General features: G+C 42.5%; 1 protein-coding gene across 2 annotated transcripts; it reads left to right on the top strand.

The window, feature by feature from the left end:
* Positions 1-326: 326 nt before the first annotated feature.
* MTERF4 (mitochondrial transcription termination factor 4) lies at positions 327-19130 on the top strand. 2 transcript variants are annotated; one of them, XM_073674540.1, is made up of 5 exons: positions 327-452; positions 3895-4009; positions 4254-5041; positions 5728-6090; positions 7297-7474. In XM_073674540.1, exons 3-5 carry the CDS (start codon positions 4282-4284, stop codon positions 7299-7301), a joined length of 1128 nt encoding a protein of 375 aa, XP_073530641.1. In that variant the 5' UTR covers positions 327-452; positions 3895-4009; positions 4254-4281; the 3' UTR covers positions 7302-7474. The 2 variants fall into 2 exon arrangements, with proteins under 2 accessions (XP_073530641.1, XP_073530642.1); XM_073674541.1 differs by lacking the exons at positions 3895-4009; positions 4254-5041; positions 5728-6090; positions 7297-7474 and adding exons at positions 15740-16046; positions 17570-17754; positions 18638-19130 and having other exon boundaries at positions 338-452.
* The last annotated feature ends 3999 nt before the right edge of the window (positions 19131-23129 follow it).

Below are 23129 nucleotides of genomic sequence, written 5' to 3'. Positions count from 1 at the left end.
GGGATGAACATACTCTATATAAACAGGTGTATATTATATTCCCTGTGCTTGGTAGGTGGGGGAATAAACATGGGATGTGTTCAGTCCACTATTATCTACATATATTCCATGTTCCTTCCCCACCTCACAAGCACAGGGGATATACTATACACCTGTTTATATGGGATATGTGTTCATTCCCCTATTATCTTTGTATATTCCATGTTTAAGATGCACAAGAACCTATTTCACCTCTTCCTGGTTTTGGAACAAGTTATTATTTTCATTCTTTTTATTTGTTCCTTTTCTTCCTTCTTTTTAGTACGTCCCTCAATACAGCACAACCCGAAGGCTGACTCCTCCCAGACACGTGACTGACCACATGGTCTGACGTCATCACAGGTCCTGTCGTGTTCTCTGTGCTCTGTGTGGAATATAAAGACGCTGAGGACGGCAGCAGCGCTTTGATAATGGTGAGTGGTAGGCAGGTGCTGGGATTTGTAGTTCCTCACTGGGCAGACTAATCTATTCACTGTATATCGAGGAGAAACCACATGGCCGCTCTCCTGTGTAAAGGTCAGACTATTGTGTCATTAGTGATGCGCAGTTTGCTGGTTATACATAGTCTCACCTCCAGCTTTATAAAGGGGAAAGTCTTCAGCTACCACAGTGCCCCCAATGCCATAACACCAGAAGTCATAGTGCCCCCCCAATACCTACCACCAGCAGTCATAGTGCCCCCAATACCTAACACAAGCAGTCATAGTGCCCCCAATACCTAACACAAGCAGTCATAGTGCCCCAATATCTACCACCAGCAGTCATAGTGCCCCCAATATCTACCACCAGCAGTCATAGTGCCCCCCAATACCTAACACAAGCAGTCATCAGGGCTGTGGAGTTGGTAAGCCAAACCTCCGACTTCTCAATTTCCATGACTCCACGACTCCGACTCCCTCATACACGGCTCATGTTTAAGTGATAAATTTACTGTAGCACAGATTCATCTCAGCTAAAAGTCTAGACCCTTAGATTAGGAATAGGACAGACATTTATAGGACATTTCATAACTTTCCCAAATTCTTATCAAAAAATATTCCCCACAAAGTGCATTGAACTACTGTACCCAATTTATTATATATTTTAGGAGTCGGAGTTGGTCCATTTTATACAGCCCTGGCAGTCATAGTGCCCCCCAATACCTAACACCAGCAGTCATAGTGCCCCCTAATACCGAACACCAGCAGTCACTGTACCCCCTCCCCCATTATCAGTGCTTTCCAGTACCATAACACCAGCAATAACTGTAGTCTATTACCAGCCGCCCCCACAGATTTACATGCAGTCAAGACAGTCCCATGTTAATGCCCTGTTTATAAAGCAACACACCATTGACTTTTCTTCAGGTCAGTAAAAAATCAGCCAATTTCATCTGCATGTCTGTACTTTACCTTCCGTATGTCTCGTCTGTGCTGCTCGTTTCTTTTGTGCTGACCATACAACTTACACGGGAGAGTTCGGATCAACAGATCAGAGTAAAAGTCTCTGTTTATTTTATGCAGGACATGATGGCAACGCACATACAATAACCACTGCTGTGTGAATAAAGTTGTAAGGGTGGCGAGGTATGGGCTTGCTGCATCCGAAAAACAGAGCAGCCGACACCAGCTATGGTTTTCAAAATAATGATTGACTTCCATTTTCAGGGGAACAGGTGTTTCATCCCGTCAAAACTGCTTGACCATTACAGTCAGCAACGTGGTTTTGTGCGTAAACACCTGTTCTCATGTAAAATAAAGTCCACTCCCTTTGGCCTTCACCTCAGACTTGCACTGCCATTGTTGTGTCACTTGCCATGTCTTTATTGGGGACGGAATTGAAAAATGTCATCTTTTCTAGCAACACTATAAATCTGTACTTTACGTTTGTTTTGCACAATGGTGCACGGCCATTCTCATCGGGAGCCAGCTGTTTCCTTAGATGCCAGTAAGGAGTCTGACTTTGGGAGAATGACTTCTCTGTCATCCGGTCGGCCCCTGTAGCGTCTCAATGGGCTGCTATGTAACTAAGACCTCCCTGTTGCTAAGTGTGGAAGCCTATTAGATCCTGAAATAAGTAAGATCAAATAGTAGTATTCGTATAAGGGCTCATGGAGACGTCCGTGGATCTTGGTCAGATCGCAGACTGCCTGTGCACAGACTGGTCGTGGGTCTCCCGACCCGAGCGTGACAGCCTCCTAGAAATATAGGAAACTGTCATGCTCCAGTCGGGAGACCCGCAGCCAGTCCTTGCATAGGTGGTCTTTAATAGGACCAAGGTCCACGGACATTGGCATGAGCCCTAACACTGACATTTCGGGGTTTTTTTTACATTAGTAATTCGATATATTATCTAAGGATTGCATGTTTAACCATGCATGACTAATAAATATTGTAAAAATAAAGTAACAACCTAAAATAAAAACCAGCATATTTTGTATCACCGTATCCATAATGACACATAGTATAAAATGATTCAATTATTTATGTTGCAAGGTGAATGTCATAAAAAAGAAACTCTTTTAGGATACTTTTTTTTTTTTGTTCAGCCCTCATATAAAATGAAATTAAGAAGTGAGCTGCATGTACCCCAAAATGGTAACAGTAAGAACTACAGGACATTCCCGAAAAAATAAGCCATTATGGAGCCCTGTAAAGGAAAAAATGAAACGTTCTAGATCTCAAAATATGTTGACTGAAAGAAAAAAAAAAAAAAAAAAGTGTTTTTTTTTTTCTTGTGCAAAAGTATTAAAACATCAAAAAAATGGGTGACTGAACCCATAGGGTACAGGGTAGGATGACAAATTGACTCTTTGCCCCAGGTAGAGGAAAACTTCAATGTACATGATATCTTTGAAATCTCATTCATTTTGCTAGTACTGGAAAAAGCAGCGTATTTGTCACAGAAAAAAAAAATAAAACACTGCAAAAGAAATAGAAGCCATGTGTGAACATTGCCTTACAATCAAGTTAAGAGGCTGGGTTCTTTTGGTCCAAATTGGCACTTCAGAGACCGTTTAGACAATTGCAAAAGTTATGTTTTGGTAGAAAATGGCATTGATGCCCATATGTAAATGAGCCTGTTGTGTTGGTGGGTGACTTTTGTGCTAAGATTACTTGGTGACATGCGTCATGAAAGAGTCAAATCGCACTGCGACCTGCGACCTACGACTGTAAGACTGAGTTGCAATTGCTTCCAAATGTGTTGGATTTTCTGTTACTGGTTTCGCGGCTCACTGCTCATAGACTTCCATGCAAGGCAGCTGTGACTGAATTGGCCATTTTTTTTCTACTGCAAAATCACAGCTCTAAATTTTTCGCACAACAGCAAGTTACAGATCACTTGCACAGATGTTTTTGGTCTTCATGACTTGTTACAGACTTTCTGTCGTGCAACATATGTCGTCTTGTAGCCCCATCATAAGGTATACATACTATTTCCAAATGTGTGTCCATCCAGGACATGTGCAGGCGCCAAGGAATCTAGTGTGTCCGCAGTAGGACTAATGTCTCCTGTCACTTGTTCCCTTTGTGGCTATAAATGGACCGGGCGACACTTTAACGAGGGTAGATTATGCAAACCAAGGGACATTGTGATTAGTTTGGTGTATCAGAAGTCATGTGTGTTTTATACACCGTCTCCTGTATAACTGATAAAATCTGGATATGTATTTGTATCCCAGCTTGGACTCCTTACCGTGTATAACCAACTGAATTAGAATATTTTTGACCTTTATGGGTGTACATACTTTGAATACTCATTTTGACCGTATTACATTAGTAAGAAAATAAAAGAATTGCAGTTGTGTCATTGCGTCTTTATTCCATATGGATACACACCAGGGTGTTACTCCCGGAAGTGTCTCTCTTTCCTTAGGACGGCAGCACTTGTGGATGAAGGACTCCGCGTGGACCCACTGTCTTCAATCCAGACACTCTACTTCGATGTTCGCTCTTTGCGACCATTAAGAATCTCATCACTTACATAAATAGTAAGTAATTTTACACGTATATTAAATGGTGCATGTATCATAGTGCAATGAAAACATAGAGACTTGTCCGGTACTTCAGCGTTTCATGGTGGATATGTTCTATGCAGCCATGGACCAATGTGTATCCTCTGTACTGCCAGGAAGGTAGGATGTATCCGTGAGCTGAATACTGGAGAACTCCTGCACTATATACCTTTTGTTGTATTTCTGCTTGGGTTCATCATATTGTATTTGTCTTCCCCAGCTCCGCAGTATCCACTTCTTGGTTCATCATGTTTCTGACAGTGCCATATCTGATCCTGAGAAGATTGAGAGCCAGGCATGAATTAAATGAAGAAGTTCGCTATGAGCCCCCGCCACGTCAGTACAGAGGAAGCAATATTAATAGAAGGCAGTTCTTAAGACGGCGACGACGGAGGAGAATATTCCCTGTGAGAATTGATCTATCTGAGATTGATGAGCATGACATTAAAGAACGTTACCGCCTTAATTCCGATGCTATAATGTCTCTGTATGAACTCATTAAGAAGGACTTAATCTCCACTACAAAGAGAAGTAATGCCGTTCCCGGGATTGTAAAGTTACTCTGCGCCCTTCATTATTTCACCAGTGGGTCATTACAGAGCACTGTGGCTGAAGCTGGTGGCATAACCCAGAGCACCTTCAGCCGCGCTCTGTCCGAGGTCATATCCGCTATTCTAAAACTCGCCGACCAGTTCATCAAGTTCCCCAGTGACTCTAGCGGCTTACATCTCATAAAGCAAGGCTTTCAGAGCATCGACGGATTCCCAGATGTCTTGGGTGCGGTGGGTTGCACACATATAGCCATATCTCCACCCTCCGAGATGGAACAGATGTATCGGAACAAGAAGCACTATCACTCCATCAACGTGCAGATCATATGTGACTCGGACATGAGGATCTTGGATGTGGTTTCACAGTGTCCTGGATCAACACATGACTCTTCAGTCCTGAAGCAATCTGGGATTCCCGAAAGATTTGAGAAGGGAGAATTTAGCGGGTGGTTGTTGGGTGAGTATTATGGAGCTCCAGTGTAAGAAAAGCTCTGTAGCTGATACAGATTGTATGGGCTCATACACTTAAAAAATGCAAGAAAGGGAAAAAGCAGCTTCCAAAAGGATCAAAATTTATTGAGAAAATCAATCCACGCAGTTAAAAAAATTTCATGTCACATCAGGGAGTCTCACATGATGGAATAAGCAACATGTTTCGAAACACAGTCCTGTGTTCTTTGTCAAAACTTTCACTCAACAACCACTCGCTAAATTCTCCCTTCTCGCATGTGAGATTCCTCGATGTGACATGGATTATTGGCGGAAATGGCAAATCCGAAAAGAAATCTGCAACATACTTTTGCAGATCTTACCATAATTTCCCAAATCAAAATAGGATCATTCTGTGCAAGTCTGCAACACAAAATCTGCAGCTGTACAAAGTAAGTCTGTTGCGTGTGCACTAACCTAAAAGCTGGGAAACTTTTTTTTTTTTTTTCCTTGTCTGAATAGGTTTTAAAAACGTCATTCACTTATGTAGCACTGTAGTTCATGGATTGTAGAGCAATCAATCTTTTATATGTGAACGTGGGTTATTATGCATGTCTCTTGCAAATTTACATTTTTAATTTAGAAAAAAACGAAAAGTTTTGTGTGCTGTCGAGAAGAGTTTGGTATGATACCATGATATCGCCTGTCTTTCAGGGGATGCAGGATATGGCGTTAAACCATGGCTTCTCACACCTTTTGAGAACCCGGCTACTGAGTGTGAAGTGCGATACAACTTATCTCATAATGCGACGTATTCTGCGGTGGAGCGAACTATTGATGTGCTGAAAAGCCGCTTCCGCTGTTTGGACAATCCCAATGGGGTTCTCCTCTATAACCCCGAGAAAGTCAGTAAAATTATTCTTGTCTGCTCTATAATACACAACATTGCGGTGATAAAAAATATTGATGTTGACCTCGCGCTGGATCTCAGAACTCCAATCAAAGATGAATCGATGGAGGATGACACAATGGAGGGCACTGTGCAGAGGGATGCAGTGGTGGCAGAATACTTCTCAGGTAAGGCTACACCTGCGGTAACCTATAGTGGGCCATGTTACCTCCACTGAAGCCTTTACTGTGGATAATCAGTGCTGTCCCTATGTAAAGCTAATTAACTAATGCTGGGGACACACATGCTCGGTCACTCTCCCCACAGCCAGGTCTATGCATTTTGCTCCTCTGTTCACTGCAGAACACCCAGTAGAAATAGCAGTGAACAGAGGATTCCTGTGGGGAGAGGGACCAAGCTTGTGTGTCCACCAGCACTCGGCTCATTTGACATGTACATTGATCTACACTTTGAACACCAGATGGCGCCATTCTATGTAAGAAAATGTCAGAACTCTTCATTGGATCATTGTTTTTTTTACATTATGTAAATTGCAAAAAAAAATATTTTTTTTATTTGCAATCCTTACAGTTGATGTAATATTTTATTGGTGGGCCAATACGCAACATAGAAAACACCCTGTGGATTTTAGTAGCAGGCAAGTGGTTGAGATTGTAACAAATTCCATACTCACGCTGCAGAAGTTTTCTGAATGAAAAGATTACATGCGATGCAGCTTTTAGAAAATGCAGCATACCATTTTCTGATTTCACCCCTTTCAATGTAGCAAAGTGGGGAACACCCAAAATAAATCCCCAGGAAACCCATATTACACTGTGGTTTTGGAGCTAAAAAAATCAAGACCTGGCCTTCCTCTCTGAATGGCGGCATTACGTATTGTGGCATCGGTCCCTGCAGTATACAACAAAGGGCGATGTATAAATGATGTTGCTGCCCGATTGTGTCACTTTTGAAGGGGGTGTTGTCATGACCTATAGATGGTCCACCACACAGGATCACCCTCTGAGGCCTCTTTGGCCGACCTTCACCTGTCATGGTACTGATTGGTATTGTATTCTTGAGAAATGTATTGCCCTAGGGAATGAAAAATACCAGAAGTAAAAATAAAATGAATAAATAAACAAAACTGGCCTAAAATGCCGCACAAAATGTAATAGCTTTGTGTTTGTTGGCTTTTTAAAAAAAAAATGTTCAGTATATTGTAGAGTGAATCCATCGTATAAAGTTTCCTGTAGCTGTACAGTTCCTGCAGTGTGAACACAATGTGCTTTTGGAAAAGATTGTAGAAAAAAATCGCATTGAGAACAGATGTTCTAGTTGTGGAGCGACTGTTGTACTTTGTGTAACGATGTTGTTCTTTTCTTGTGTTCCAGTTTAAACTGATAAGAATTCCGCACAGATCTCCACTCCATCACCTACATCATACGTGCTCTCCTCCTGTAACCTGTGGTCATCTCTTATGTATTGTTGAAGCAGTTGTCACATTTTGTATTGTTATCTGTTACTATTGTGTAACTATTGATGTAAATAAATGTGTTTTTTTTTCTAGAACCTGAATGTTTGTGCCATATTATTACAAAACAAAGTGTTATTGTCCCAGTAAAGGAGCATTTATATGCCATGTGTGATTTATAGTCCTGGCTGGTACTGTAATCCACTGCAGATTTTCTGGACACATCTTCAGGGAATATCCACAAAATTTCCATCCGCTGTGGACATACCTTTTTAAGCATGCTGCTACCCTACAATTTTGGCAAATTACATTCATGTAATAGGTATGAATTTGACTGTGTTTGTAGGACTTAACACTTCTGATTTGCAAGAGCTACAGATGCATCTCACTAAATTAGAGTATCATCAAAAAGTTAATTTATTTCAGTTCTTCAATACAGAAAGTGAAACTCATACAGTATATTATATCGAGTCATTACAAACTGATCTATTTCAAGTGTTTTATTTCTGTTAATGTTGATAATTATGGCTTACAGCCAATGAAAACACAAAAGTCATTATCTCAGTAAATTAAAATAATTAACAAAATACACCTGCAAAGGCTTGCTAAGCGTTTAAAAAGGTCGCTTAGTCTGTTTCAGTAGGCTCCACAATCATGAGGAAGACTGCTGACTTGACAGATGTCCAGAAGGCAGTCATTGACACACTCCACAAGGTCCCAGAGTTCCAATTTTCATTTGGAAATCAAGGTCCCAGAGTCTGGAGGAAGAGTGGAGAGGCCACAATCCAAGCTGCTTGAAGTCTAGTGTGAAGTTTCCACAATCAGTGATGGTTTGGGGAGCCATGTCATCTGCTGGAGTAGGTCTATTGTGTTTTATCAAGACAAAAGTCAGCGCAGCCGTCTAATAGGAAATTTTAGAGCACTTCATGCTTCCCTCTGCCGACAAGCTTTTTGCAGATGGAAATTTTATTCTCCAGCAGGACTTGGCACCTGTCCACACTGCCAAAAGTACCAATAACTGGTTTACAAACAACAGTATCACTGTGCTTGATTGGCCAGCAAACTCGCCTGACCTTACCCCATGGAGAATCTATGGGATATTGTCAAGAGGAAGATGAGAGACACCAGACCCAACAATGCAGACGAGCTGAAGGCTGCTATCAAAGCAACCTGGGCTTCCATAACACCTCAGCAGTGCCACAGGCTGATCGCCTCCATGCCACATTGCCGCATTGATGCAGTAATTGATGCAAAAGGAGCCCCGACCAAGTATTGAGTGCATTTACTGAACATACATTTCGGATTTTAAAAACATTTTTCAAGCTGTTGTTATAAAATATTCTAATTCACTGAGATAATGACTTTTGTGTTTTCATTGGCTGTAAGCCATAATCATCAACATTAACAGAAATAAACACTTGAAATAAATCACTCTGTTTGTAATGACTCTATATAATGAGTTTCACTTTTTGTATTGAAGAACTGAAATAAATTAACTTTTTCATGATATTCTAATTTAGTGAGATGCACCTGTAGATGTGAAGATGTTAGTCCTTACTTTACTAAGCTAGCTCCTTCTTCACAAACCAGCGGTCCATACCATGGTGCACCCGAGTTGGTTGACTTGACGAGCCCTTGGAGCAACCTTGTTCTGAAGGGTTATGAGATTTTACATTGCTTTTCTCAGTTATTTTCTTTGACCATAATTTATAAAAAAAAAAAAAATTCTACATTTCCTTTAAAACTCGTGAAAAGGTTATTTCCAACAATGAAAGTTATCACCTATCAATGGGGCGAATAGGCGATATTCCAAGGCTATGAAATGTCCCATTGGAATTAGGTGGTGGCCACAAATGCGTTGCATCCCTCCATTCATTGTCTGAGACTGATGGAGAAAGCCGAGCGCTCCAGAGTAGGACCCCCGCTGTTCAGCACATTATCACCAATGGTGGGAATAACCCTGTCATTCAAAATTACTTCTGCAGGCTGTACTTGCTGTATCTTTTTTTGAACTCATCATTTTTATTGAAAAAACTGCATTACATTTTCCATTTTCCAAAACCTATCAAAACACAAACACTAAAAACTAAATACAATAATACTTACAATTTGAAAGTTGTATATTTCTTGTGAAACTTGCTGTATCTTTTAAAGGACTTTGTCTTGTCTTCACTGCTCCTCTGCCTCTTGACTTTCTGCTTTGTGAGGGTTGTGCGCTTCTGAAGATTGACAGTATTGTAAAGGGCTTGGATATGTGGTTTGAAGGAGAGATCAGAGTCCAGAGTTACCCCAAGGCAGCGAGCTTGAGGGACTGGGGAGAGTGAACTGATTGTATGCTGCGCCTGACCTCGACTGAATGTGAGAATCACACCCCTATGACTGAAAATGAGCAGGTAGGACAAAGTATATCAAAGGTTATAAAATCATTATGATACCAACAATTTTAATGAAAAAAGCTTGTTAGTGATGCTCATTGCATCACTAAAAATGCTATGGGGGCAGTGAAGTGCCGATAGTAGCTAGGACATGACAGGTTCCCTTTTAAAGGTCAATGGATAAATAAAAATTCAGTCTACCTGCTTCAATTTTAAAAACGGGTAAGAAAAAAATGGAGGCAATAGGAATGACGCATGAGAGAAAAAAACGGTCTATGGCCTTAGGCATATGGACATCTTGATGGGAGTTCTCTGCTCAGACTGGTTTATATGAGCCAGAAATGAGAAACACTTCTCATAGCTGCCACACAGGAGCTAAAATAGCAACTGAAAGTGAATAAACGCAGAAGAACAGAATTGTTTACAACTTTTCCGAAGCACTTTATGGAGCACCACATGTACAGACTATGCCCCTTTAAGTGGACCCTTTATGTTCACTGTTGGACCATTTTTGTGAGCTGCCCTAATGCCAGTATTCTGAGGCTCGTTATCAGCCGGCTGTGAATCGCAGCTATAAGCTCACCCTCTGCTTGCTTTGCTGTGTCCAAGAAACCATTATGTTTGTAGCAAAAAGAACAAAACAAAAATAGATTTTACAAAAAGGTTCTGGACAAGACTCCAAATGCAAATACTGATAATTCATCTAAACATGCCAAGCATATGGGTACATGGCTGCCATCCCGGCTGGTGAACCGTTGTCATGTAGTAATTGTATTGGTATTTCTCCAGACCGACAGACTTCTCGCTCCGTGCTCTGTACAGCAGACACACATATATAATAGGATTGTATCTGGCGTCAGCTCCTCTAATGATCCACAATAACTTGCACTCGACACATATACTTTATTATAAGATGGATTCCCATAGTGGCCGCACTTATAAGGAGCCATAATAGACTGCAGTCGTCTCATTGGAATTTTGCGGATTGCTGGAAAATGATGAAGGGGAAACTTTTTTTTTTTTTCCCTTTTTACCTTGTAAAGTCACTTCATGTTTTCTTGAAAGCTGGCAAAGTCAACCCTCTATAATTAGTTCATACTGGACGTTACTAGGGCACTAATACTTGGACCCTTACTTGTGTGTGCCCTATAGTATGCATGATGACATGGCAGATAAGTAAACTATTGTATAAAGGCATAGCTTTCAAAGAAGAGCTGGATGATTTCCTCAATACACATGACATTATGGGTTACAGTTAAATTAGACAAAATGTTACACCTATAGTAGTACATTTAGTACGGTAATAGTAATTACATAACTAGTATTATAATTAGATTTGATCCAGAGTTCTAGGGCTGATCGCCTTTTCTTGTGGTCAAGAAGAAATTTTCCCCCGTGACGCAAATTGGCTGAATGTGTCCTGGGGTTTTTGCCTTTTTCTGGATCAACAGATTTAAGTATAGGGATTTTAGTAATACCTTTATTAGAATCACAAGAGTAATGCAAAATATAAAACGAATTAAAAAGTTATAAACGGGTTCATTTTTAATTATAAAAGAGCAGCAATAATAAAAATGATGATAATAATACATTGGTGAGGCCCTAGTCCCAGTTAGTTAGAAAGTTAGTGTAGTGTTAGTGTAGGGAGTACAATTGGGGAAGGAAGGTTGAACTTTATGGACCTAGGTCTTTATTCAACATATGTTACTATGTTCACACAGCGTTTTCTCCTGCATTCAGTTGCCCCATTGAGGCTTACGTCCAAACGCCCCCACAAAACGGGATTCAGTGGTATGCATCAACTGGACCGTTAGCTAGCTTGCTCTCCACCACCAATAGGCTTATATGTCCGAAAACTATGCATGACAGAGCTCACAGTGACTCCATCTGCACCCCTATAGTAAATGCTCCCGTCTGCGCATACACCCGAATCCTGTTTTGTGGGTGGTTCGGACATAAACCCCGATGAGGCCACTGAACGTGGGGGAAAACGCTGTGTGAGAGGGCAATAACCAATTTACATTTTACTGTGCTTCCTTAGATTGTGGTGCAGGGGGTGTTCCCAGTATTTTTTTTTTATGGGACGACCCTATATAGTGGTAATCAAATTTTGTGATCGTACTACTCCCAAAGGCAGCATAAAATTTGAATGGTTATTCTGATCCGAGGGAAATGTCAACAGTAATATATATGCCATAATCTAAAAATTAGGGTTCTATTTCAGGAACCATCTTAATTCTAGACAAAGAGGGTCCTCTGCTCCCCTATTTAGCAGTCCAGAAAAAAGGAGTCAGGATGACCATACAATGAGCACAGCTATCCTCATAGTTTGAGAATTACTAAGCACAGAGTAGTCAGAGATGCCTGGGGGCCACATGTTGTGCACCCCTGGTTTAGAGCTGTTTTGTAAGGGCGGCTCTTGCAGGTTTGGCTCCACTATGTGTTATATGGGCCAACATTTAATCAACAGTTTGTTCCAGCTTCGTGTGTAAACTGTATCAAACGTCACAATCAAAATTTAGGTTTTTATGTTGTAGCTGACAAAATTAGCACATTATATTAAAAGTGGCATGGTCTCTGAATTTTAATACAAATTAAGTTTCAAATCTGAATAAAGCATAATTCCCCTAACCAATTCTAGCAGTCATAGATTTCATTTTCAGATCATCCCAAATGTGATAAATTTTGAGGTGTGTGCCTTTGAAAAACATAGGCACAAACCAACTGTCTCCTTTCTTAGACTGGCATCAGATAGGTCGGCCTTAAATTCCAACATGTCCTCTAGTCCATTTACAGATTACCGTATATTCCGGCGTATAAGACGACCTGGTGTATAAGACGACCCCCCTACTTTCCTGTTAAAATATAGAGTTTAGGATATATTCACCGTATAAGACTACCCCTTTTCCAACGCATACCAAACACCGGTAAAAATTTTAAAAAAACAGATTTGAATTTAACATGGTCCTTTTTTTAATTTAAATTCTTATGACATGCAGGTATATAGCAGGAAAACTGTCACTCATAAACATATTAAAATAGGGGGGACCCCACGTCATTTTTTGGGGGGGTCCCCCATTCTAATAGCTAGTAAAGGCTAGGTATTCAGCTGGGGGCTGATATTAGTAGCCTGGGAAGCTCCGTGGGTATTACCCCCTTCCCAGGCTTCAAACATCTGCCCCAGCTGTCTGCTTAACCTCCGCTAGAGACTATAATGATGGTGGATCCCACGCCAATTTTCTTTTTAAAAAATCCTTTATTTTAACACTAAATGACAATTGAGGGGTTAATAAAGATGCAGTCCCTAAATTATTATTAATTTTGTAATTAATTTTTCCCAAAATGTTGACGTGGGCTTCGCCATATTTTTGTGTCCAGCCAGGTACAGCAGGCAGGAACGGGCTGCCCCCAACCACCAGCTGCCTATTTGTACCTGGCCGGACACAACAATATAGGGAAGCCCTTTTTTTTTTAATTATTTCATGAAATAATTAAAAAAAAAAAGACGTGGGGCTTCGCCCTATTTTTGTGTCCAGCCAGGTACAACTAGGCAGCTGGGGACTGGAATCTGCAGCGCAGGGAGGCCCAAGCTTTCTGGCCCCCCCCCGCTGCAAATTGCAGTCCGCAGCCACCCCGGAAAATGGCGCGTTCATAGAAGCGCCATCTTCTGGCGCTGTACCCAACTCATCCAGGGCCCTGGTGCGGTGGCTCACTGGGTAATAAAGGGGTTAAGGCCAGCTTGGCATTATCAGCTGGCCCTAAGCCCGAAATTCATGGGGTCACGCCAATATTAGACATGACCGCCATGAATTTCTAGTAAAGTAATTAAAAAAAGCACAAACACCCAGAATAAAGTCCTTTAATTGAAATAAAGACACAATTTTTTAATGTTCTAAATTAAACCATACTTACCATCACGCCCATTCCAGCTGAAGCCAACGATCTCCTGCAATAAAAGTAAAATAATAAAGCAACCTCATCCTTACCTCTCCATGGTTCCCAGGACCGGTCCAGCTCTGCTACATTCACATGACAGGCTGCACCGCAGCAGAACGCTGCCGTTCAGCTTGCCATGCGGCAGACACTGAGAAGCGCAGGCATGCTTGTGCTCCTCAGTGTCTGACTGTGACGGCATCCAGATGAGCCGAGATCATGTCCAATGAACTCGGCTCACCTCATGCACGTCACTGACAGCGTGGGAAAATTCTCCTGCTCCCCGCATGCGCAGTAGAAGTTTCCCACGCTGTCAGTGACGGACGTCCAGGAGGTGAGCTGAGTTCATTGTCGGCTCATCTGGATGCCGTCACAGCCAGACACTGCAGAGCGCAAGCATGCCTGCGCTTCTCAGTGTCTGCGGGATGACAGGCTGGATGGCAGCGTTCTGCTGCGGTCCAGCCTGTCATCTCGATGTAGCAGAGCTGAAGCTGTCGTGGGAACCATGGAGAGGTAAGGATGAGGTTGCTTTATTATTTTTCTTTTATTGCAGGAGATCGTTGGCTTCAGCTGGAATGGGCGTGATGGTAAGTATGGTTTAATTTAGAACAATAAAGGATTGTGTCTTTATTTCAATTAAAGGACTTTATTCTGGGTGTTTGTGTTTTTTTTAACTTTGACTATGGGGTTAGTAATGGGGGTGTCTTATAGACGCCTCTCCATTACTAACCTGGGCTTGATGTCAGCTGGCATTATAAGCTGACATCAACCCCAGCCCTATTACCCCCTGCCACCGCACCAGGGCAGCGTGGAAGAGCGAGGCTAAGTGCCAGAATTGGCGCATCCTATGGATGCGCCATTTCTGGGGCGGCTGACGGCTGGTGTTTCTAGCCTGGGAGGGGGCCAATATTCATGGCTCCCTTCCTGGGCTATTAATATCAGCCCCCAGCTGTCTGCCTAGCCTTTGCTAGCTATTAAATTAGGGGGGACCCCACGTCATTTTTTTGGGGGGGTCCCCCATTTTAATAGCTAGTAAAGGCTAAGTATTCAGCTGGGGGCTGATATTAGTAGCCTGGGAAGCTCCGTGGGTATTACCCCCTTCCCAGGCTTCAAACATCTGCCCCAGCTGTCTGCTTAACCTCCGCTAGAGACTAAAATTAAGGGGAACCCCACGCCAATTTTTTTTAAAATAAATCCTTTATTTTAACACTAGATGACAAGTACAGTAACCAACACTATCACTGTACTTCATATATATGTGACTGACATGTTTCTATCTATCTAATCTATGTGTGATGCTCTATCTTTCTGTTATAAATTGTCGGGTACAGATGCTGAATTGCCGGCCGGCTTTTTTAAAGAGACGGTGCATGAAAACACTAATATTTGTTTTAATAAATCCTTTACACTAAATGACAAGTACAGTAAGCAATACTGTCACTGTACTTCATATATATGTGACTGACATGTTTCTATCTATCTAATCTATGTGTGAAGCTCTATTCTTTCTATTCTAAATTGTCGGGTGCCGGCTTATGCCGCTGCTGAATTGCCGGCTTTTCATATATTGTCACAGAAGCGATGCGAACTTCCCTGCTCCGGACACAGCGCAGCGCTTCTGTGACAAGTGAAAGCTGTCGGCACAGAAGCCCTGCGCTGTGTCCGGAGCTGGGAATACGCAGCGATGTGTCAGTTTCAGCACAGAAGCGCTGACTGTCTGGACCTACCGCCGCCGTATTTTAACTCCCTCCACCTTATATTAACTCCGACATGGCAGGGATACGGCCACGGCAGCTTATTAACACCCCCAGAGTATCCCCGCATGTCAATTTCTGAAAGTTCAAAAGCATTACCGGCGTATAAGACGACCCCAGACTAGACAGAAGATTTTTCAGTCTTCAAAAGTCGTCTTATACGCCGGAATATACGGTAATATGCCTTTCACTGGGCAGATAGTCACCTATAGTAGCTTTGCTAAGTTTCCCAGTATTGTACCATTTGCAGGATTTCAGGTGTTTTATACATGATCTGACTCTTCTCTTATGGCCTTCGTAGGTGTCCCTGTGTCTCAGACACATTTTTGCTTTCGGTCGGACCAGTCTGTTTTTGAGGAGTGTGTCCAATATTCCTGATACTAGACAGGCACTTCTTGACCTTGGTTTCTCTGAGGAGCAAGCTCAAAAGATCCAGAGTATGAGATGCCCTCCACACAAGACACCCAACATCAAGGAACTATGTCTCATTGGACTGAGTCACAAGACAGTACTGAGAATGCTCGAAGAAAGTCCAGAGCTTCTAAAGACTACAGACAAGGCTCTGAGAGACAGGGTAGATGCACTGAGGGGCCTTGGCCTGGGAGAAGGTAAGATAAATTTTAAAGAGGTTGTCCACTACTAGGACAAACCCTTCTCAATCTGAATGTTTGCTCATTAAAATAAAAACACTTATACTCACCTCCAGTGTCGGCACTCGTGTTCCCGGGGCTCACGTGAGGTGGTTAGGTCATCTGAGCCCTGCGCCCAGTCATCAATTGTTTCACTGTTCCCACCTTTGGACAAATTGAACATCAACTGAAAGCCGGGGCTGCAACTACTCTCTGACTTCCTCTTGATGTTTGATTTGTCTGAAGGCGGAGACAGTACTGCCAGTGCTGATTGGGCACAGGGCTTAGGTGTCATAACAAACTCACGTGAGCGCCAGCAATGCAAGTGCTGTCACCACTGGAACGGAGCCAGCAGGGGAGTTGAGTATTAAGTGTTTTTATTTTAATGTGGGCAAACATTCAGATTGAGAAGGTGTTGTCCTAGTCATGACAACTGCTTGCTTGTGACTCTGAATGTCTCTGTGGACAGGGCGTCCTCCAGCTGGTTGACTCTCCTCTCCACAGCGTTTGTGCGCTCCGACATTTTTTGCGCATCCTGCCGAACTGTCAGAACGGTCTCCTTTATATAGCCTACCTGACCTGTTAGTGTGCCCAGTGTGGAACAGCGTTCAAAGCATCCAATAAAGATGGGGTTTACCCTAAGGTATACATGTCAAACTCTGGCCCGTGGGCCAAATCTGGCCCGCAGGGTGATTTTATTTGGCCCACGACAGCAGAACCACCACCCCTATGTGGGGCCCATTATTCTGTATGGAACACTATGTGGGGCCCATAATACTATATGGAGGGCTTTGTGGGGCCCATTATTCTGTAAACTGGTTGGCCTGCGACTTTGTCCAAGCTTTTCATTTTGGCCCTCTGTGTGTTTGAGTTTGATATCCATGCCCTAAGGATTTTATATCAGGGTTGTTCTCTGTGTGCTTGGAAATCAGCTCTACATTATTGTGCACCTGGGACTTGATGCTGTGTTATGAGGGACATCTTTCTCCTCATGAATTAACGCAGTTAATCTAGGTCCTTTTGGGGACATTATGTTGTTCCCCTTTGTGCTAGTCACTGACCTTCGTTGTTGTGGGTAAATCCTCTGTGAGCGTATTGCTCCTGTCTGGCCGCTGCATCTCCTCCTACATCTCTGCCTCTGGCCACAGGATACGCAGGTGCCATCTTGGATGTCTGATGGCGCCGCTCCATCCTCCCTGATCCCAGAGCTTTCTTCTTCTGGTCATTTTCATCACTGCAGCCAGGGAAAAGCAACTCCGGCCTCCAAGAACAGTCAGCCACCGTGTAGGAGTCTCTTCTCCCCGAAATTGCGCCTCATGATGTCTCTTACAGAATGAGTGCAGCAGAAGCTCTCCGGAGACACATCCTCACCGCATGCACGCTAGGCCATGACCCACCACTTATTTATTTTTATGTAAGGCCAAACATCATAAAATCCTGAATCTGACTGGTATTTTCTAAACCAATATTTTTCTTCTATTTTCTGATGTCTTTCCATACAGGTTCTATGCAGAACACTCTTTCAAGATGCCCGGCTCTTTTGTCGGTGTCACGCTCCCATCTAACGGCTGCAACACAGTGTCTTAAGAGCCGATGTCATTTTACATCACAGCAGGTACTGAATATCTTACACTCTGCTCCTGAAATCCTGACCCAAGATCCCAGCCATATAGAAGACGTGTTTCAGGTGCGTGAACGTATCTGATGAATTATTATTATTATTCAGAACATATTTTTAAGATTATATTTATCTTTGCAATGTATGTTTTTATAGTCTCATTGTTAACAAACCCTGTGTAGTGCGCTACTTCTTAGCCTGGCAGTATGGTATTGTGATTTTACCCATTTACTGTAAAGGGCAATGTCCTGGTGATAGCTGAAGATGAGCTAAAAGCATCCATTAAAAAATACTCTTGGGAGAAACATGGAAGTGGATACAAGTTAAAACGCTGATCAGTGTCCCTTTTTAGCACAAATATTTTACCCTATTGGCTATGAGCAGAACATAAGTCCCCATGACGGACTCATCTCTGCAACTATACCTTTAATGTAGCCACATGTTCTGTTTTCAGCCAGTGGCCTGAGGCTAAGAGAGACTACATTTTTTTGGCCCAAGTTGGTGACACAGATCAATGGGTGCAATAGTACCTGCTTGCTTATCTCTCTTAGTTATCCCATCCTGACCAGAATTTTTTTGGGTTTTGCATTTTTGAGCGGGAACAGTCACATGACACGATTGCTTCGCTTAAATGCCTCTAAGAAATTGGGAGCGGCATTTACAGTGATTAAACAGCAGCGATCGGGAGGTAGCTCATATCGCTGTTAGAGGCAATACAGCCACCACTCGCCATGTATGGAGTGGGCTCATCTCCTGATCCCAGGAAGGGGTGAACTGCTTATATTTTGCCCCTTAAATCCTGCTGTCTGTGCAGTATTGTTACATATAAAATGGATTTGAGACAATGATTAAATAAATATAAGGCTTTTCTGCTAACTTAGCACTAATGATAGGGCAGTATATTATCATCTTCACTTAGTAATCTAAATATATATATTTTTTCCACCTATAGTACGTATATTTTCGCATGGGTGGAAACCACAGAGAGATAATTTCTTTTCAAGTTTTCCAAACATCATTAGATGAGATCAAAGTTCGTCACCAGTTCTTAGAACGTCTTGGTAGATTCCAGCCACCTAATAAGAAGAGAGAGTGTCCTCCTTCCAACCCTAAGCTGAAGGAAATCCTTCAGCTCTCAGAGGAGGACTTCCTATCCCAAATAGCACGTTCCTCAATTGAAGAATTCAACACTTTCCGTAAAATTTTGGAACGAGAGGAGCAGGAAAGTGAACAGGACAAGGAGGATATTGAAGATGAGCTAAGTAATGATGAGGACGATGATGAGACAAATTCTGATAGTGAAGATGACTCTGAGGATGAAGACCACAAGGAGAATGTTCATGATGAAAAAACAAAGTACCACCATAAGAAAAAAATAAAATAATGGCTGTTCTTATTGCTATGATTTGTATTCATGATGCTAAATATTTTCTATGCTGTTCCTTACAGAACTTTAAAGAAAGCATTGTTTATTAAATAAATTCCATAAAGTTCTACTAATAGAAGGTTGCATGTTGTCTCCCATAATCCTGCTCATAAAGAAGATTTGGTATGTGGTTGTGGTCATGGTGGTGAAGTTATACCTTAAAGTTGGCAAATGCAGATACTGTTGGATCATTTAAATTTTGAAGCAAATGCCCTGTCATATACTCAGAAATTAATGTAAGTTGCAAATATTTTTATTTTTATTTTACAATAATTTCTGCTTCATAACTGGGCTTGCAAAAATCCAAGGACATGCTGCAGAAACAACCCCTCAGATTTTCTGCAATAGATCTGCTTTATGCAGCAGTGCTGTGATCTGTGACTACAGCTTCTCTACAGTGTCTACAGGGAGTCTGTGGTAGTCTGACACACACCTCCAGTCTCATTATATGTTCAGGCTGCCTCTCTCTCTCTTAACCCTGCAACCAGGACTGTGGAGTCAATATAAAATGGACAGACTCCTAAAATATATAATAAATTGGGTACAGTAGTACAATGCAGGATGTGCTGTAAATTTTTTCATAACAATTTGGGAAAGTTATGAAATGTCCTATAAATGTCTGTTCTATTCCTGATCTAAGATCTCAGCTTTTAGCGGAGATGAATCTGCTCTGCACTTTATGTACATGCTCAGTAGTGAGGCAGGGCTGAGGAGTCGGAGGTTTGGCTCACTGACTCCACAGCCCTGCCTACAACTTTGGGTAGTTAGATACTGCATTGTTTCTAGAGAGCTGATTTTTATTACAGCAGGGGCATAATGATAAAACATGCACTACTAAACCACTAGTCAGGTATTTGGAACTAAAATAACGATTCCTAGTTCCTCATTCATTCATTTTTGCTCATTTTGTGGCTGCACAAACATTTTACGACTTTTGGCATTTTTATGCAAGTCCTGGTCAACTCCACCTACTTATTGATAAGGGTGAGATGTCGTACCGGAAAAGGGACTAAGCTGACAAATTCATCAGATGTTTCCATAAATCAGATATCACTCCTTCTCCGTTACCCAGTCTGAGCATGGCACTTGAATGAAACTTGGAAATCGCTCACATTATCAGGATGTGCCTTATACTCGCAACAGTTTCGGGGTGTTCTCCTACTCAAGACATTATAGACTGACTATGAGGGAGCAGCTCCACTACCCTGTTGTGGTTATTGTACAGATCATGTTAGAGGAGAAGTGATGACTGGTGTCTGGTTCTTAGCCCATACATTGAAAAGTATAAAGTGATGTTATGTAAGAAGGAAGGGGCCTAACTTATAATAATGGACCCAAAAGAACCATTTGGACCATATAAGAATACCAATACTATTAAAGACCTGTGATAGAGGGGCACTGTCGGAAATGTTGCTATTGGGCCCATGAGCATCAAGTTACGGCACTGAGGAAGAGCTCTGCTCCCAGTTTGTAAGGCCTGTTTCACACCATGATTTTATCACTTTTGAAAGCTACACATTTCTATATTGTAAACAGAAAAAAATGAACTGTTGTAAAACATGTAAATGAATGCATTTTAAAGCAAGTAGCTGTTTTTTAACATACATTGTAACTGTTTACATTTGTTTAAAAAAAGAAGGAAAGGGAGTAGGGGAAGGAAAGAAAAGGAGTAAAGTAGGGAAGAAAAGGAAAGAAGGGGAAAAAAAAGAGAAAGAAAGGTCTCCGTGTGTGTGTGTGGGGGGGGAAACTTACTGTAATATTGTAAAACGAGTATTGTCATGTAATATCTGTTCTAAGTTTTGTTAGATAAATTTTTTATTAAACATAATTTAAAAAAAAAGGGGCTGTTCAGCCTTAGACTGCATGTCTGCAGTTACTTTATGTGACTGCAGACATGTGAATCACGATATGAGGAGTCACAAGTCTGCAGTCACATAAAATGACTGCAGACTTGTAGCCTAAGGCTCGACAATGTCTTTAAAGGATATTTACACTGCAAGATAATCGTGAAAAAGTATTATTAAAAATACTAATTTCACAATTATCTTGCAGTGTTAACAGGCTGCCGATCACCCGGTGGAAGGGTTCATTGTGTGAAATGATCTTTTGCACAGTGTAAAATATTATCGTTCTCTGTGGTGCATCGCCCGGTGTAAACAGGACAGGCACTGCTGAAAACTATTGTAGCCTATATGCACTGAGTGATCTAGTATAGATCGCTCAGTGCGCATAGTTAGCTTTGGTCTGCCTGTGTAAACAGGCAAGCAACTGCTGATTGGTAAAAGTTTACCGATCGGCCGTCTTATTGTGCCGCTGGTCAGTCTGTGTGAACGGACCTTTAGAAAGCAATGTCAGGAGATCATGTGACTTATTTTCTAGGGGAAAAAATATGAAACAAATGTCTTTAAATATGGGTGTAAATGTATGATACAAACGTATCCATTTAAATACAGGGTGGTCCAGGGGGGCGTGGCCTGGCTATGGAGGAGTGAAGTCGCAGGGTTGTTTGCTCCCGTCCCTGGCCCAGCTTCGGGGCATGCCTATCCCATCAAATCGAGCCAAAATACTGCCAATGCCAGCAAAAAAGAAACGGAACATAACACAGACCAGTGTGAGTACCCAGCGGGCATCTCCAACGAACATTACACGCTATCTGAGAAGCACTGCACCTGCTTCCCCTGCACAAGCGGGATCTAAGATGGCGTCGGCGGGCCCTGCACAGCGCTCCTCGGCTCCTGCATCGGAGGCTCTGAGCCCACGTGGTAAACGCTCCCCATCAAGATCAATAGACCGGACGATGCCTTCGTCGGCGGAGGACTCTCGGATGTGGGGGAATACAGGAGACCTCACCGTCGCAGCTACGGAGGACCCCCCCCCCAGTCCAAGATGGCGGACCCTGGTTTCGCGCCTCCGGGATTCAGATGCGTGGTGGGGGATAGCTCTGTGCTCCAACCCCCAGGCACTTCAGACTCGGCAGAGCTTACCTCTGCTGCGGGTCCGGACTTGCAGAGACCCCATTGGTCCACCGATGACCAGAGATCCCCTGAGAGGGGCCCCTTTCACACACTGTTGCGCTCCCCCTCTCCTGGCTGCTCAGAGGAGAGCCAACAGGATGATATATCTCAGCATGAAGCAGTGTGGAGAGATCTCAAAGCTCGAATACGAGCTATTCCAACCAGGGAGGACATGGAGTCTTATATGTCTAGACTGGAGTCCTCCTACAGAGCTGAAACCGCTGCCATTAGAGGGGACATGCAAGAGTTAACAGAAAAAGTGTCCGCTGCTGAGTCACACACAGCATCCATCGCCCAACAAGTTAAATCTCATGAACAAACTTTGTCCTCCCACTCATACCAATTGGAATACCTAACAGATTTGATAGATGATATTGAGAACAGAGAAAGGCGCAATAATATTAGGATTAGAGGACTTCCAGAGACAATTGAGCACAATAAATTGGATGAGACACTGCGCAATTTGTTCAACTCTATTCTGGGTCGGCCCTTAGAGAGTGAGTTGGAATTAGACAGGGCCCATAGATCCCTGGGTCCCAGACCCTCTGACATGTCAAAACATCGAGATGTGATTTGCCGGGTTCATAAATACAAAATCAAAGAAAGCATCTTAATAAGGGCCAGAAAAATGGATTCTATTCTTTATCAAGATCATTCTGTACAACTCATGTCTGATTTATCACGTCACACACTTCAGAAGAGGAGGACTTTAAGACCTCTATTAGAGGTTTTGAGACAGCAGAACATATTATATTCTTGGGGTTTCCCTTTCCGCCTACAAGTCCGCCATTCTGGGGTTTTACATGTGGTACGCTGCCCTGGAGACATCCCGGCTTTTGTTAAGGGCTTGGGGATCCCCCACGTATCTATATCATCCGAGGATTGGCCAGGTCTCCCAGGAGGCCCCAAGTCGGATCTCAACCCACAATCACAAAAAGTGACAAGAAACAAAGCCAGAGAAGAATCTAGAAGAGAGATCAATAGGAAACACGTCTCGTATCCCC

The sequence above is a fragment of the Phyllobates terribilis genome, unplaced genomic scaffold (assembly GCF_046119375.1).
Source record: "Phyllobates terribilis strain yellow unplaced genomic scaffold, ASM4611937v1 Scaffold_3__8_contigs__length_932513732, whole genome shotgun sequence".
NCBI lineage: Eukaryota > Metazoa > Chordata > Amphibia > Anura > Dendrobatidae > Phyllobates > Phyllobates terribilis.
This window is presented reverse-complemented; position numbering and strand designations above follow the sequence as displayed.